Source organism: Sorex fumeus, unplaced genomic scaffold, assembly GCF_029834395.1.
Source record: "Sorex fumeus unplaced genomic scaffold, SorFum_2.1 ptg000099l, whole genome shotgun sequence".
Classification (NCBI taxonomy): domain Eukaryota; kingdom Metazoa; phylum Chordata; class Mammalia; order Eulipotyphla; family Soricidae; genus Sorex; species Sorex fumeus.
The window spans coordinates 1,081,881-1,099,447 of record NW_026606156.1 but is presented as its reverse complement, the minus strand read 5'-3'; the positions used below and the strand labels follow the sequence as shown (position 1 = coordinate 1,099,447).

At 41.6% G+C, this 17,567-nt stretch overlaps 1 protein-coding gene across 1 annotated transcript in view; it reads right to left on the bottom strand.

Annotated features, from left to right (window-relative positions):
* Positions 1-17,567, bottom strand: part of SLC7A11 (solute carrier family 7 member 11) — an 80,401-nt gene that overhangs the window by 45,264 nt on the left and 17,570 nt on the right. The window contains exons 4-6 of the mRNA XM_056134499.1: positions 16,324-16,449; positions 12,549-12,648; positions 5,657-5,701 (exon numbers count right to left, since the gene is read on the bottom strand). Coding sequence (XP_055990474.1) covers positions 5,657-5,701; positions 12,549-12,648; positions 16,324-16,449 — 271 coding nt within the window. The remainder of the gene's footprint in view (positions 1-5,656; positions 5,702-12,548; positions 12,649-16,323; positions 16,450-17,567) is intronic.

The following is a 17,567-nucleotide window of genomic DNA, read 5'->3' as shown; positions in this document are numbered from 1 at the left end:
CCAAGAGTATCTCGCCCACGCAGCAAGCCTGGCAAGCTACTCGTGACGTGTTCAATATGCCAAACACAGTAACAACAAGTCTCGCAATGGAGACGTTACTGGGACCACTCTAGCAAATCGATGAACAGCGGGAGAACAGTGCTATAGTGCTACAGCGCTGTTAGAAATCTAAAATAAATATAACAAAATTTCCATAAATTAAGATATCTATTAGGAGTTTATTATGTTTATGCAACTTGTAAAGTTTTCAAAATTTATAAAATGATGGGCTAATTTTCTCATCATTTATGAACTTACGCCTCCCGGCTAGTGGAAGATTTGTCTCCCATTTCAAATCAAAACAAAACAAAAACATCTTAAAATGCCAAAAAGGCAAGATAAAAGACTATAGAATAATTCTCAAGATTTTATCATGAAATTCAAATCTTCCGACAAGATGTTTTAATTTGTGGGAGTTTTGCTGTGTTTTTCATCCGATCAACCACTTTTCATGCTCTACAAGCAACAGGTGACACAAAGCAGAAGAATGTTGTTCATAACCGCCTTTATCCTGTCCTGACACAAGTCAAGAAGAGAAATGAACACATATGCTAAGATCCCCAAAGGCGGTCTCTGAACCCAACACAGAGCGTGACAGTTCTTGGGACCGTTCCTGACCCCCTGAGACGGGTCACACCGCCTGCGAGGACGCTGGGCATGCTTCCCAGTCCAAGTCTCTTGTAAGTTATCATTGGCTCAAGGTGTGATGACTTTCAGGCATCAATTAATATAAATTGGAAGCAGGCAAAGTATTAATTAAACATGACACTCTGATTATTTAAACCTTCTATTACAGTTGATTATTCATAGCATGTTGATAACCTGCTCTTCAAAAATGACTGATGATGTCGAGCTGTACTGAGTTCCTCTAGGACTACTATTTCTAACTCTTTAGAACAGAAGGAATAAATGAAGTGAGAAGAACATTGGAACAAGTCTAATAGACAAACCAACTAATCTCAGACCCCCAAGGTCAAAGAAAAGCAATTCATTTCTTGGCTCTCATCAACACAAGACATGATTTATCAATCTTGGAGCTGGATCACAAACATTATACATCTCAATGATACGTTCTTTGCACTGTGTAACTTTTTGAACGATGATAGATCACATAGTCACCACAAAAGGAATGTCATAAAGGCAAAACTCATTAGATTTGCAAATAAAAATACTATTATTGTTCAAAACAAATGTCCACATTAGCGATCATTCTATCCACAAATTCCATGGGGGTGAGGGAGGAAAACGATATTTTGAAAGCCACTTATTCCTTGGGTCCTGATCCCCTTCATGGTTCAAACTTTGTATATTCACGTTCCAGAAAAATGCAATTCCTGCTCCAATATATTCATTTATGGAGTCAGTCACACACACAAGGGGTCATTATTTAAATGCCATATTGTTAGATTATTATGAAATTTCAATGATTATCACCATGTTTTCACATAGCAATGTGAAATGTCACTTAAAGGAATTTCTTCTATGAATCTTCTCTTAGAGAAGAACATCTCAGCAGGAAGACTCAGGAACACTGCCACCAAGACAAATGGAATGCCACACACAGACACTGCACCAACCCTTGAGGATTAACACTTTATGGGCTTGAGAGAGTGAGTGAGACTTCACAGAAGCCACGAGCTGCTGATTCACCCCCCACCTTGTCCAGCACTGTTCTCTAAGTCACGCTCATGAGAGTAGTTCCAAAGTTACTCTGCAGGGTAACGAGAGGGTATTGGAAAGACCTGCACTGAGACTCAATGATTTCTGAAGAACAGTCAAAGGTGATAGTGAGAAACCCTGGGTCTTTGTTCTTCATCTCTTATATCACATTACCATTTCATGCATCTAAACGAATGATCACTTTGGCCATGAAGACACAGGTTAGCAAAATTCTCAAGCCTTGGTGGAGGATAGTGGGAGATACTGTGTGGACCGTGGAGGTTTCACCAGCTGCTTCCAGTGCACCGTGTGTCTCAGCTGGACACGGGTGCTGTGAGTGCTCGGGAAAAACATTCATCCTGCCTAGCACACACAAGGGGGGATTGTCACGACTCTGCCTGGTTCCTCAAGGTGTTTGGAACAGTGTCTCCCACCCAAATAAGATGAATTACACATCTGGACGGGAGCCACATAGCTTCACCATCTGTTTCTAATATTTTTTGAGAACAGATAAATGTTTATCCAAAGGAGTTTCTGTGTTTAAAAAAATAAGAGTTAGCTTTAAAAAACCTACACTGACTGTCAACAGAAAGCAGAAAGATTACTTTTAAAATGGAGATAGGAAAAGATTGCTACAACCCTGTCTTAGTTGATAAATTTGTAATATGAATTTAACCTTTTGTTTCCATTAAGGAGATTTTGTGGATGTTTCATATTCTTAGACTAAGAAATAAACCTCAAGATATTTTTTAAAAGCTGCATTTAAAATATAAATATCTAAGTGGCTAGTAAGAGAGAATACAAAAATATGAGATTTCTTTCTTTAACTTCAGTTCGAGAACTTTCACCTTATCTTGACCTCATCTCTCCAGACGTTCCTCAGTTTATGATCTCAAAACATAACATCAAGCTGATAGTATCTCAGATTTGTAAAGAAATTTGAATAAATCAAGATTTTCAACAATGAAAATATTTCATTCCATATAACCAGTGCTAATAATCCATTTAAATCTGATTTGAAAGTTACTTTTAAATTGTCATAAAACTTTTATATTTTCTATTTCTTCTTTAAAATTCAGCTTATTCTATCTAAATAGAAAAATCCAATAAAATCTGTACACAAGTGGGGTGATCATAAAAAAAAGTAGCAATTTAGCTACTGGAGGTTTAGAAGGAAAACAGACTTCAATAAAGTGTGAAATAATTGTGTTACATTCCTTTATGAAACACTGAAGGAAGAGAAATGATAAGGATATCAGAAGCTAAGAAAACTGTACAGGAGTAACATTTTACTTTGTTCCTAGCATAATGATAAAATAACAGTAAAAACAATTATATGGATTTAAAAATGGTGGCCACTAACCCAAGTATCCCTACATGTTAATTTATTACCACAATTTAATGAGAAAAATATTATTATTATTATTATTTGGGGGAATAAAAAATATTTTTGGCAAGAACCAAAAAAATTACTGACTTAATTATCATGGCTTGGTGGTGTTTGATGTTTGTATGTTCCAAATCATGGACATTATCCATGTGTGAAGCAAAGCCTTAAAATTAAGAAGAAAAGAGAACAAGAGAGAGAAAGAAAGAATCCTTGACTGGTATTCCAGATAGAGGCATACTAAAAATCCAGGTTGGAGTAATAGTGAAGTGTTTAAAAAGATTCTCATTACCAATAGTAATTTCTTTAATAGTAAATAGTTTTAATAGCAATTATAACTGTGCTCATGTGGCTTCATAACATTCAGAGAGCACGTGGGGTCAAAGAAATAGTACAGGGTTAAGGCACTTGCCTTGCCTGTGGTCCAGCCGAGTTCAATCCCCAACATTGCATATAGTCCCCTAAGCAGCGCCAGAGATAGAGCCAATAATATGCCCTAAGCACCACTGGGCATAGGTAATAAATCCAATAAATCAATAATATAGAATGTGAACTACACTTAACTAATGATATACCACATACCTACCACCACCATCTATATGTGGTATATTTATACCACATAATAAAATTTGATAGGTCAATATATAACTTGCTAGATTTTCCATAAGAAAGTCCTATATCAAATTTTTATTAAATGAGCTCCTTAATACTTTTTTAATTAGGATATTAAAAATCATAGTGATCTCTTTCGCACAATGTAGATTGAATAAATAGAATATAAAATCTAAGGATCTAAAGAATGTAAAAGAATGTATAATCTAACATGAAGAATATAGAAATATGAAATCTAAAGAAAGATCCAGCTTTTCCCTGCGTTCCCTCTTAGGCATTAACAGTTTCAAAGGTGAAAAAGACACGCAACCTCCTTATCTTCCTAAACAATGGGTGTGGCATATACGGCAGCTTATCATTTCAACATGATGCTAGACAGAACTAGTTCCTAATGAATAAATATGTCTTCTACCCCAACTCCAGGCATGATGGGGTGAAACTGTCCTAAATCTGTGATACTTCTCAACAAGATAATTCTCCACATAGCACAGCGGGTAGGGCGTTCGCCTTACAAGCGGCCAACATGGCCGACCCGAGTTCAATTCCTCCGCCCCTCTCGGAGAGCCCGGCAAGCTACCGAGAGTATTCGATATGCCAGACACAGTAACAACAAAGTCTCCAATGGAGACGTTACTGGGCCCGCTCGAGCAAATCGACGATCAACGGGAGGGCCTTTACCTTTACCTTTTACCTTACTTAGATTAATAGATATTTGCAGAGTATGACCTCTATTAACCTCATTGCTGGTGTGTGTATTAGCCACAGCGACCATGCTGGCCTTTGGTACTAGCACTTGGCCACCTCTCCTCAGCAACCATCTTATTCTCTCCTGATCCACCTTGGTGGCCCCCCAAATTCCTCAGTTTATCTTCCTTTGAATTGCCAGCTCACGGGTGTTATCTCCACTGTCCATGCCATTCCAGTCTCACGCCCTCTGCCTTCTGCTTCTTGTACCCTTTCTTCGAAAAAACTCTACACCTCCTTCTCTCCTCTTCCCTTTAACTTTCGCCTAGGAAACATCTACTCATCACTTAAAAATGTTTAAGTCTATCAAAAGAGATATCCCACCTGGGGAATATCTCTTTTGATAGACTTAAACATTTTTCCCCTTTCCCCTCTCTGGCAAAACTCAGGAAGTGGTTATGTTATCAATTATATCATGTTCCATTTATTTATTCACATACTTGGCTCACTCAGCAATCAAATCTTGAAAACAATGAATTTAAGTATTACTCATCCTGTATACTAAATAAAAGGTGGGTGAATTTAACAACTATTTAATTCTTTCTGTATATTATGCAAGACTTCTTTAAATTTTCCTCTTATAGATGAAGGATCAGGTTTTCTCCCAAACAAGGTCAAATGTTTATACCTATGCCACAAAGTTCACTTTTCTAAGTTAGTACATTTTAGAAACATACAAAATATCATCCAATAATCTATTCATCAAAAGTTAAAGCAAATACTAAAAGCAATCAACTAATAACCAAAATTACCATTTTTACAATATTATGCAGTGTTTTCTAAGCTTTCATCATTAATTGTTCACTAGTTAAATTACTATCTTTAATTTGATAGTTATGAAAAATTCACACATATGATTAAAAAATAATCAACCATTTGATTTCATGTCTTACAGGATAGTGAGGGTCTTCTGAGAGAATTTAAGCTAAGTTGTATGCATATTTTTATGTGATAATTTACCTAAAATTCATCTATCATCTCTCCCCCTCAATTTTAGGTTACTAGATTATTTGGTACTAGATATAAAATATGCAGGAGTTATTCCCATCTAATCATAATAAAATCAAATAAGTTGCATCTTCCTAAGAGAATAATGGTGATGATGATGATAACAAAATTGATAAACCTATACTGAATTATTTAATGCTGTATCTTCAACTCTATGGCTTACAATTTATTTATCACAAATAGTACAGAATAAAAATGGCCACCTACTTTTCAGGATTATCCACTTCTTCAGTAACAAAGTTGAGATAGAACCTAAAGAGATATGAATGGATTTAAATTACTAATACGCTCATATATAATCCAAAAATTTGAATTAGAAGTAATGGAAATCAAATTCAGATTCACGAACTTTTTGTAAACAAATATTGATAGTAAGATGAAAGTTTCCAATAACCACCAACTCCCAGAAATAATTTTTCTATTAAATATTTGTTTTTCTTTATTAACATTTTAATAAAGGTCCAACATACAACAGCAGCAAGGTACATAATGTTCGTGTGTATCTGGGTGCTGTCACTGTCACTGTCATTTTCCTCCCGTTGTTCATCAATTTGCTAGAGCAGGCCCAGTAATGTCTCCATTTCGAGACTTGTTGTTACTGTGTTTGGCATATTGAATACGTCACGGGGAGCTTGCCAGGCTCTGCCGTGCGGGTGAGATACTCTCGATAGCTTGCCGGGCTCTCCGAGAGGGGCGGAGGAATCGAACTCAGTTCCGCCACATTGGCTGCGTGCAAGGCAAATGCCCTACCCACTATGCTATGGCTCAGGTCCATATCGGGATGCATGTTTCCGAATTTAGACTCACATATAACCGGTAGCAGCATCAAAATATAAAACATTACTGGCACTCTCAGACTTTCCTTTAAGATCATGACATATTATTCATATCATCCTCTCCTGTGTAAAGGTTACTCTTACTTTGACTTTTAACATCGTAGATTCATTTGCTTGTTTTATAACAATATATTAGTATTTGCCTATCACAAATGTTTTAGCATTTAGTGTTTGACTTTTTTACTGGACTTTGTGAGTTTTATCCAGACTGTTGCATAGTACAGTAATTCATTACTTTCATTGAGTATGTTCATTGGAGGAGTATAACCCAATATATTCCAAATTATAACTATTACGAACATAGATGCCATGAACGTGTTTGTCCCTTTAGAAACCAAACAATCATAATAGAAACCCAAGCACAAAAAATTGTAAATCTACAACTGTACCTCATGGTGTTTCACTAATAAAAATTTTTAAAAAAAAATTTTTTTTTTAAATCTCAAAAAAAAACAAACAATCATTTCTCCTGGGGATATACTCAAAACCACTGGGCAATGGGTAGATACATGTTTATTGGCAATTTTCTACACTCATTCTACCATTTTTGTATCCTTGCCAACAAAATAGGAGATTGCCATGTATCAATCAACCACTGGGAAGATGAACATGGAATGTCCACAGTCTCACTCCTCAAGGAGCTGAGTTTCTGAAGGCTCCACAGAGCAGTGTGCTATGGCTCAAGAGGTCATTCATTAGGTACAGGGTCCCCTGGAGCCAGAGGCAGCTCAAATCAATCTGGCAGATCTGAGCATGCATCGATCATAGATCTTAAAATTAGGAAAAATCAAAGGATGAAAATGGAAAAAGTTAAGCCAAACATAGATCTTTTGACTCCTCTAATTCACAGACTTAAGACATAAACACACACACACACTCACACTCTTACACACACTCACACACACTCACACACACATACTCACACTCACACACACTCACACACACATTCTAAATCACTTTTTATATACTCCTTTATAAATAATTGTCTAAGAAAATGAAATAATTTTATATACATATAAAAAGTCTACATTTTTATATAAAAGCCTACCTTTTTATATAAAAGTCTACAATTAGAGTAATAATTCTCTAGACTCTAAAAATAAATGGCCAGAATATCAAATTCTTTTGCCAGAAACAAAGATTGAAAAAAATCAATCTTACTCTTTCTTTATAAAAGAAAACAAAAACTAAATTCACAGGTTGCCATTCAAGGTGGTTTAAAACAAGACAGCAAGTCCAAAATGGAGTCCTTCATGCTGAGTCTCACATCTCCAAACTGAGAATTCAACTCTCCCAAAAATAAAACCCTAAGCCAGACCATTAGGACCCCTCTGATCAAAGAGAGGTAATCTGACTGCCAGCCCCCTGCCTACCTGAGGGCAGGTGAGCTTGCAGGAACCAGCCTGCCTCCCTGCCAAATACAACCTTCTGTTCCTGCTCTGTCTATAAAAGGCTTTTGTTCTATACAAATTGGATGCTTCCTGGTCCAAATCAAATTCCTTCAAATATACCTTTCAAAATTTTAATGCCTCAGTTTTATCTCTTAATAAGATTAAGATTTCTAACTAATGGTTCGAGTATACTATTTTTTCATTTGAACTACTAAGAGAATAGTGGCCATAGAGGCGATCTAAAATGTTAGCTGCCAAGGATGTTTTTCTTAATGACTAGAAAGTCAGTTTCTAAAAATAGTGGTTGTGGCTGTACCAGGAAACTAAGCAACAATCAATACTGATGTCTGGAATATGCGCTGAGAAATTTGATGTTTTTATAAGCCTGAGGCAATGGGAAGTACAGGAAGAAAATGCACACAGAAATGAAAACAAGGCCCCAATACACACGCACATCATACATACATACAGTTACACACACTCAGAAACACACACATATATACAGTTACACATACTCAGACAAACAGACACATTTACACACACTCAGAAACACACACATATAGTTACACGTAGACACACACAGACACATTTACACACACTTAGACACACACAGAGATACACTTGAGTATAGTTATACATACTCAGATGCACACAAACACAATTAGACATACTCAGATACACACTCAGAAACACACACACAGTTATGCACATTCATACATGCACATATACAGACACACTCATACACACCTACATATACATTTACACACACAAGTGTTTCCAGGGTTTTAAAGTCAAAAATAGATGGTCCCTTCTGAACAGTGGTTTTAAAGAAACTGGTCATTTCCAACAATGTTGGAATAAGAGAGGAAGTATTTCTGAAAAGAGGAATAGTCTTTCAAATACTCGCCATAGCTCTAGAGACCAGAGGGTAGAAAGTCTCGGCCAAGCGGATCGAGGGCAGAAAGCGCTGAATTTGGGTGCCCCATGGGAGCAGTCCCGTGGGAAACACTTCTGCCTGCCGGCCTGTCTGCAACAGTGAGGCCTGAGCATCCTTCTTGCTTCAGGCCCCTCAAGACCCCTGGAGAATACTCACAAGATCTATTGTTCCAGCTTTTCCATGATTGTGTGTAAGGCTCTGGCAAGCTGGCAATGCATTCGCAAACCCCAACAATGTGAATTATTTTTAAAAGAAGCTTATTCTTTAGATTAGATTGGACACAATGGTACAAAATAATCCCAGCAGGTGCTTTAGAAAGAGTAAATCCACTGACGATTGGATTTTTAAAGGGAGAGAAAAAAAGACTCTGGAAAAAAAAAAACCTATTTTCTATCACACAGTTTAAAAAAAATAAATAAATAAACCCACCAAGCAATATTGGGCTTCGGATCAGGAGAGAGAACTGAAATTGGTTGCATTCCCCAGGGCCACTGGCCGCCTGGCAGCCCCATTTCTCTGATCACATGCTTTGGCAGTACTATTACAGTCCTCCTGACCCAACTCTGTGACCCGGCCTGCTTAATGAGTCCCTTTTTGTCCTAATCAGGCTTCAGTGATGGTGTTTTTATCATTCTAAAAAGGTTCTGAGCACTCTGCCTCCTCACCAAAAGCCTCCTCTCTCCCGCCCTAGGGTGGAAAGTGTTTTTCCTACTGAATCACTGGGAAGGACTCTGGCCCTGCAGGTGCCCATAGGGGGTTCAGACAACTGTAGGGGGTTCAGTTCTGATGGCACTGGCTGTCTCTGTCTCTTGTGTTGTGTCTGTGAGCACACACACACACACACACACACACACACACACACACACACACCTCACCCCCTTCTTTCCTTTTTCCTTTCTTTTTTTTGTCACCAATAAAATCCCAGGAGTCACCCAAGCAGAGGGCTCATTTCCTGAATCCCATATAAAACCTCCCCATCCCAGATTCATTATTGATAGCAGAAGCGACAGAGCTTTGTCAGGCAGCTGGTCCTCCTTGGAAAGAGAATCGAGTCCTGCTTCAGCAATCTTTGCCTTTCCATCTTTGTCCATCTACATGCAGATTTCCCTTTCATCTGTGGCACCCAACCAGTACAGCCAGTTTCTCATACAAATCAGGGGGGAGAACGTTGGATTTTTTTCTTCCCCACCCACCAAGTCTCACTCAGGAAGCAGAACAATGTCTGTCACGTCTCAGCCCCTGACTCCATGGGAAATCGGACTTTTATTTCCACAAGAACCTTGAGTGTCTTGTTCTTTAAAATGGGATACAGACAGGAGGATTCTCTGGGCAAAGGTATAAGTCAAAGGCCACGGGAATCTCACGTTTCTCAGTTTCTAGGCCTAAGATGGAGTCAGCCTTGCTTAGATGTCGCTCTTGGCCACTGCCCCTAAAATCAGTATTTCTCAACCTTTCCTCATCACGTTATCCTCCCGTGATGATGTTGTCACTTTCTTGTGGTCCCTTTGTCCTGCGAGCTCACTAGTCTCCTGCCATAGCCCCCATTTATAGGACTTTTCACCCATGGCCCCTCGGAATATCTGGTGAGGGGATTGAGGCCCATGGGAGGTCATCTGGCCTTCTGGATTGAGAAACGTTGACTTAGAGAGTTCCCTGACCCTGTTCAGGGCCTGCTTTGACCAGCCATTGCCCTGACCGGACGCCAACCCTGGGTTCCACGCCCACTTCCTACTTCCTCATGCCTTTCCTGTATCTAGCCCTGCTTCCTTTCTGTCTTCGAAGAAATCTCCCAGCCTTCCACACCAAGTTTGCAGTTCAATAGACTCCAGGCCCTGGAGGGGTCCAGCTTCATCATGAAGTGCTAGTGTCTGCTTGGACCTGGGGCTTCGTCTCTTTCCATCACCAGGGGCTGAGCACCCACCAAGCGGAAGAGGAAGACCAGGGAAAAATCAATACAAAATAAGGAGAGCCCGCAGGCTCGCAATAAGGGAGACCTGCCTTGTGTAGACCCCCAAAACCTGCGGAAGTGGAGACGCTTTGCTCTTCTCCAGAAAGGCAGTGACCTGGATATTCAGTGAGGGGGTGTGGGAGCTGATCTTAGATTTCGTGGGAACAGAAGGCTGCTGCAGAGGCAAGACCAACTTCACAGAGGGACTTCATCAAACCTCCCTTGTAACTATGCGCACATTCCACAGCCCCCTTGCATATTGCCTGGTGCCCAAGGCTGGGCTCCCTGAAAGCTTTTTGCCACCTCCGCTTTGCTCTGGGGTCTCCCGCTGACAGTCCTGTGGGTTGGCCACTGCCTCGGGGCACTGAGCTGTGATCCAGGCTAAATAGCCATAATAGCCATGGGAAGGTTGGTTCTGAAATGAATCCCTGTGATCACTCCTCCTCCCTTCTCTCTGCCAGAAGCACGTGGTGCTCTGCACAAAAGCCAAAAGACTCCAGAAATACTGAGTGATCCGTGATGAATCCTCACACACAACAGCTATTTAGGGAGAACCCAGGAACTCACACATTTTTCACATGACACTGCCCCAGAGTAACAATCTTCTAACCACTTCCAAGCAAATTTTGCTTTGAAAAATCCCAAGTTTCTGTCATCTCCGAATACTCTTCTCATGGTACATTTTCATAATTCAGTGAGAGCAGGATACAGTTCCCACTTATTTGAAAGACTATCTCCATTCCAGGCATTAGTTGGGAGATAAGGTCTTAAAAAGTAAAGAAACAAAAGAAAAAGAAACTGTACTTATGTTTGATTGATTGATTGATTGATTGATTGTGTGTGTGTGTGTGTGTGCATATGTGTGTGGTTTTTAGGTTACATCCAGTGGCTGTACTAGGGCTTATTACTAGTGTATTACTAGAGCTGATTCCTGGCTCTATGGTCAGGAACATTCGTGAGAGGGCTTAGGAGACATATGAGATGCTGGGGATTGAACCTGGATCAACCATGTACAAGGCAAGCACCACACTATATCTCCTGTCCACATTTATTTTATTTTTGAAGTAAGGTAGTTTCCTCATATCATTATTCCTATTATTAGGCTCAAACAATGTTCTCACAGACAAAATTGAACAGATTAGCTCTAAAGATAATTTTTGAAATGAGAATTGCCAGTTATTACTCCCAAACAAGAAAATTTAATCTCACCACGTGGTTTTGATGTTTTAATACCATTCTTGCACCCAATGGGATTTCTGGCAAGTTCCTTCAACCACATCCTACCTGATGAATAAAAGTTAGGAAGAGAATTCCAGTCCTCTGTGAGGCAAACTCTGACCAAAGCCAGGCAGAAGGGCAAGGCCTCTTTCCCGTGAACCACAGCACAGCAAGCTGGACCTCAGAGCAGATGCTCGAGTCATCCTGCTGTACATTTTGTTTCCAACTATTGGGGAACTTTGAAGGACCAGGCATGTCCTTTATGGTAGGGCAAATGATCTCATTCATATGATTTGATTTTTGTGGTCTCCCTTTCTCTGTGCTTAAGTACCACTCACCACCCAGAAATATCTTATTTCTCTACCAGAACTCTTTCTCAAGGGAAAGTGGAGAAAATCAGTTGATGGGCATTGGGAGTGGAATAGCCTGGAGCTTAACTGAAAGGTCTTTGGACCAGTCAAGTCCACATCTTGAATGCTGCCCATGTTATCCTTAGGTCCTTACTACTAAGTACTTAAGTGATGTGAACTGGTTGGATAGGCCATTGTGTGCTTCTCCTCTGTAAAATCAGCACAGAAAACACAGTGAGGTTTCCAGGGCACGTGGGAACTGGCTTCCTGGAGGGGACCACATACTTCTTCCCCTTGATTATGGCAGATCATTCTGGTGACAGCCATTTGCCCTGAACCTTGATTGGCATTTGGTTCGTGTACCTCAAGGGGTGAACAAACCTTACAACACCCCTCCCCGAGTGGAGAGATCCACTTACCAGCCCGCGTAAGCATACATTCCATAGTAAAATGCCAAGGGCAAACGTACAATACTCGCATCATTTCCAGAAAAGGCGTCTTTAAAGTGCTGTGTGTGTCCTGCAATAAGAGAAGATGGATTTCAGGACTCTGGGAAGAACTGCCTCATATTCATGCTCTATCTATGACTAGCAGGAACTTGTCACGAGTCATTCCATTTCCAGTCTTGATGTCATAACATTTTACTCAGTTAAAACTATGCCTGTCCTAGAGAAGGAAGGCCAGAATCTATGATCACTACTTCACATCGCATCTTCAATATAAGCAGAGCAAGGTGGAAAGTGGCATTTAACACAATAACATTCTTGGAGCCTGCCTCTGCGCCTGACAGTTAGGCCTTGAAAGATAATGAAGGGGGAGTCTATGAACCGTAGCTTCTAGGAGAGCTGTAGGATTCTCAACACTGGAGACACTATGCTAATTGGGAAAACAAGCACAGACACACCCTCAAGGCTACTCCAGCGAGGGGAGGGAAGAGGCCCAGAACTGCCTCCTTCCAGGATGCTTTCCACGCTAAACTCACTTAAGAGACCAGCAGGAATTGAAAAACTCTTACCCTGAACTTTAGGTTCTTTGTGAATCAGCCTCCAATGGAGCAGGGCTCGGCCCAGGATTGCCTGTACCCCAGCTGATAGCATCTCTCTATGGTTGCTTTTGCCCTCAAATATTGAACTGCACAGTTGGAATTGAGAGAGACCGGATGACACTCAAAGCTGAAAATGTCTACTGTCTGGCCCTCTGCGGAGAAAGTTCCCTAACTCTGTCCTAGGAAATAGAAATAATCCCTCTGGAAACCAAGAGAATTACATTGAGCTCTAAAATCAGGAAAGAGCAGCAAGGTTTCCATCAATGTGTCAACTGAACACTTATTCACCATGTATTTCTCTACTGTGTGAATTATAATAGGTTTCCTGATCTTATATCTGTTATAAATTTAAAAGGAAATTTCAGGGGCTGGAGCAATAACACAGTGGGTAGGGTGTTTGCCTTGCACGCGGCCAACCTGGGTTGGATTGCCAGCATCCCATATGGCACCGTGAGTACCGCCAGGGGTAATTCCTGAGTGCAGAACCAGGAGTAACCCCTGTGTTGACCTCCCCCCCGAAAGAATTTGAGGGACCAGAGAAATAGTACAGTCGGTATGCGGTGCTTCCATTCCAGCCTGCCTGAGTTCACTACCCAGCACAGCATATGGTTACCCCAGCACTGCCAAGAGTGAGAGCCAGGAGTAGGTCCTGAGTGCTGCCAGGTGTGACACAAAACTAAAAAAACAAACAAAAATTTAAAATAGAAATCCTAATATTGTCAATCAACCAGGATCAAAATGAGGCATTTAAAAGCTCTATTCTCCAAAAAAAAAAAAACACATTAAATTAGATGCCCCCAAAAGGAACCATAACTTACCCCAAGACTGGTCTTCAAAGGTGTAAATGAAGGTGCTCTAGGTGAGGGAAGTCTACAAGAGCCTGTGTGCAGCCTCAGAGCCAGCGCCTGCCAGGGTTGCCCAGAGCAGACCACAGAGCTTGCTGGAATGCTTGTGAATTTTGAGCCAAAATGGAGAATGCTGAGTTACATACTAAGTGATGTTTTTTTTTCCCTCCAAGCATCCAATTCACCCAAACAGCTCATTTTTTAAAATGATATGGTGAATTCAGAAATACCCATCTTATAGTCCTAAACTATCTCAGTGTCCTCCCAGAAAGAAAATACAAAGGCTGGAGCTCAGATAAGAAACATCTGTTGAATATTCTATTATCTCAATCTATGGTCTCCTGAGCCTGGAGGGACAATATCCCAAAGATCACGGCACTGGATAACAAAAACAGAGAAGAAACCAACTTTGCAAAGTCTGGGTCCTGGCATTGACCATGCTCGTGCCTTTCAGAATACATTAGAGGATAAACAGGAGGCATTTTTTTTACATCTAGGGATACTCCCGTACGCAGTAGAGGTCTCAGGAAGATGAAAGTCTAGTATGAAGGAAAGTTTACCCAAGCCGCCACCCCTAAGTGAATACAGAATATCACTACTTCCAAGTTAGAGTGGAAATACACGTGCAATCTGAACCAGTACTCTCTCTTCTTGGAGCTTCAAATTAAAGGGAAAAAAATATATGTGATCAAGAGAAATAAAATAACTAGTGGATATTAATAAATATACTTACTAAGAATGTTGTCCCAGATATTAAATTTTTCTTTAAATATCAGAGTACTCTGAGGGCATTTCTCCATTTGGCGAAATATATGAGAAAGCCCAATAGTATTAAGCATTGTTAGCTAAGTACTCATTAAAGTATCTTATTAAAAGCCAACAAAGATAGCTCTTGAGAAATTTACAATCCAATAACATTTGAGCAAAACACCCCTCGCGTGTGCACATGCATAAATAAGTCATAAAAACAGACTCCAGTCTTGCAGCAAACAAAGAAGCAAACGGTCTTAGTTTTAAGGAACAGAATGTCATCTTTTGGAACTTGCGCAAGGGTTAAAGCAGAGTGGATGACCCAAAGTGTCTGCACATTCCCAAAAATGGAAGCAAATTCTCCTTGAAGACAGAAGAGTTAAGCCAGACAAAGAAAGCATCGCCAGGAAGGCCCTACAGAGTCTTTCAGATCGGCTGGAAGCAGGCAGGAGGCCCTGAGAGGCCAGCGATGACTGGTCAGTCGGCTCGGGCTTTTCATGAGTGGAAGCTAAAAAGCCTTCCTATTTCTTTTTTTTTTTTCCCAGAGGAGCTGGCGAGGCTGCTGGACTGGCTGCATCCACTGACCCACAGAGCAGCTCTCGAGGAAGACTCGGGAAAGGGACCTCAGCACCCCTGTCCCCCAGCACCAGGGGTGACCGCCATCTGCCAGCTTCATGATATGATTGTGTCAAAATTTGGCCTTTCCTTTGGCCTTGGGTAATTCTTTGGCAACTTCAGTCAATGTCGCCATGAACTCCCTTTCTGGGAACAGAGGGCATCACTGCAAACATGAAATGCTGAGCGTACCAGGTGCTAGGTCCCTCCTTTACACCCCAGCAGTCTGTCCAGGGATGCGCTCCTCTCCAGAGCCCCTGGGAGCCGGGTGCCTTCTGTCCTCGGACCTCAGAACTCCTGGCTCACCTTTCCCTATTAGCCGGTGAATGCTCAGACAAGCACGCCCAGGGACCTTTAGCTCTCGTGGCCTTGACTTAGAGATGCAGGTTCTGACATTACAAGGGATGTAGCCATAAGACTAAAGTTCCCAGCACTGTGCTATAGGGCCATCCTCAGCACTCTCCCTTCCCGTGGCTACTCTTCCATGGATGATGTACAAGGTAAAAGGAATAATTAACAGGAAGCCAAAGAAGGACTGATCACCTTTCATTATTTTTCGGATAACACGTGTCTCTTTTCATCCTAATTGCTCTCACTGCACTCTTCTAAAGTCAAAAATGTGAGCGTCTACTTAGGTGGAGTTAGCCCACACCGGGCATTCCTCTCTGTACGCTCCCAGTCCTGACAGGGGAGTTTCTCCTGCACTCCTTGGGGGCTTGGCCTCTCTCAATCCTCCTGTTGCCTTTCAGCTGTCAATAAGCCCTACCCCAATGCCCCACCCCCCCCAAAAAAGCCGCCTTTCAAATCACTGAGATGACAGGCAAGAGTGAAAGTTCTAGAAGCAGAGACTAATTAAGGGATTCTGCTGGTACAAGCGAAAGTTAGAGGAGACCGAAAGCAGAGAGGTATTTGGAAAAGCATTTACTTTTCAGTCCATACCTTTAATTAGCTGCATAACTCCGGGGACTATAATTATCAGAATTGCTGTGAGCTTGCAAAAGGTTAGAAAAATCTGGATCCGGGCACTCCAGCTGACACTCACGCTATTTAGGACCATCACTACAGCTGCAAACAAAACAGACGCTGTTACAAAAGGCCCATCCTCCTTGGCACAAACACCTCTTCGGTTTGAGGCCCCCATGTGCCTTCCAGGAACCTGCAGTGTTAGCTTTGCCAGGGAGAGTATTTTTTTTTTTGCAACACCTGTGAGCATCGCACAAGATCTAGTGAAGACAATCTGCATTTCATCAAGACCCCTGGGGGGATGTTTCTGCGCATAAAGTTTGAGAAATGTGGATCCTTGGGAACTCAGGACAGTGGGAAGTCACATCTTGTTCACTGCACATGCCAATGAGAGGGTCAGAGCAGACACGTAGAGCAGAGCCCTAACAGCTGCGTGAAAATACAGTTTAGGGGCCCGAGACAGTGCAGCGACATGCGAGTCATGCCCACATCCTGTACCACATGCTCCAAGCATCTCTGCTTCAGCCCTTGAGGCCCAAGCAGTGCTGGGATGGCCCAGGTGTATCCGACACAGACACATGGCATCCTCAGGCCCTAGCACTGAACTGATGACACAGCTGGCCAAGAACCACTGGTGAGGTCCCTGGGACCATCGAAGCACCAGGTGGGAAACCTTCCCCTCCAATAACAGTATCGAATAAAATCCAGAAATCCTTCTACTACATAATCCAGTTGCTGACTCCAGCCGGCTAAGGCAGAACCACTCACCCCCTCCTGCCACCCAGAGAAGGAGTGCCCCTTAATCCACGCATTTGGGGGTTTGCAATCACACTTGTGGGGCCTAACATGCTGAGAAGGTGCCTGGTGGCCTGGAACCTCAATCTTCACTCTCAGCCCGAGCCCAGCCCACTTGAGCCTTTTCTCTCCACTGCCCACTTAGACCTCAAGGGATGACTTTCTTTCTTTTTGGGGGGTGGTCACACCCAGAAATGCTCAGGGGTTACTCCTGGACCTGCACTCAGGAATTACTCCTGGCAGAGCTTGGGGGACCATATGGGATGTCAGTGATTGAACCAGGGTCAGGTGCATGCAAGGCAAACATCCTATCCGCTGTACTATCACTTTGGTCCCTCAAGGGGTGACTTTCAACCGATCCCAAATATACCAACTTCCAAGCTCTGATTTTGCGGGGTAAATGTCACAATGATGAATCCAAAATC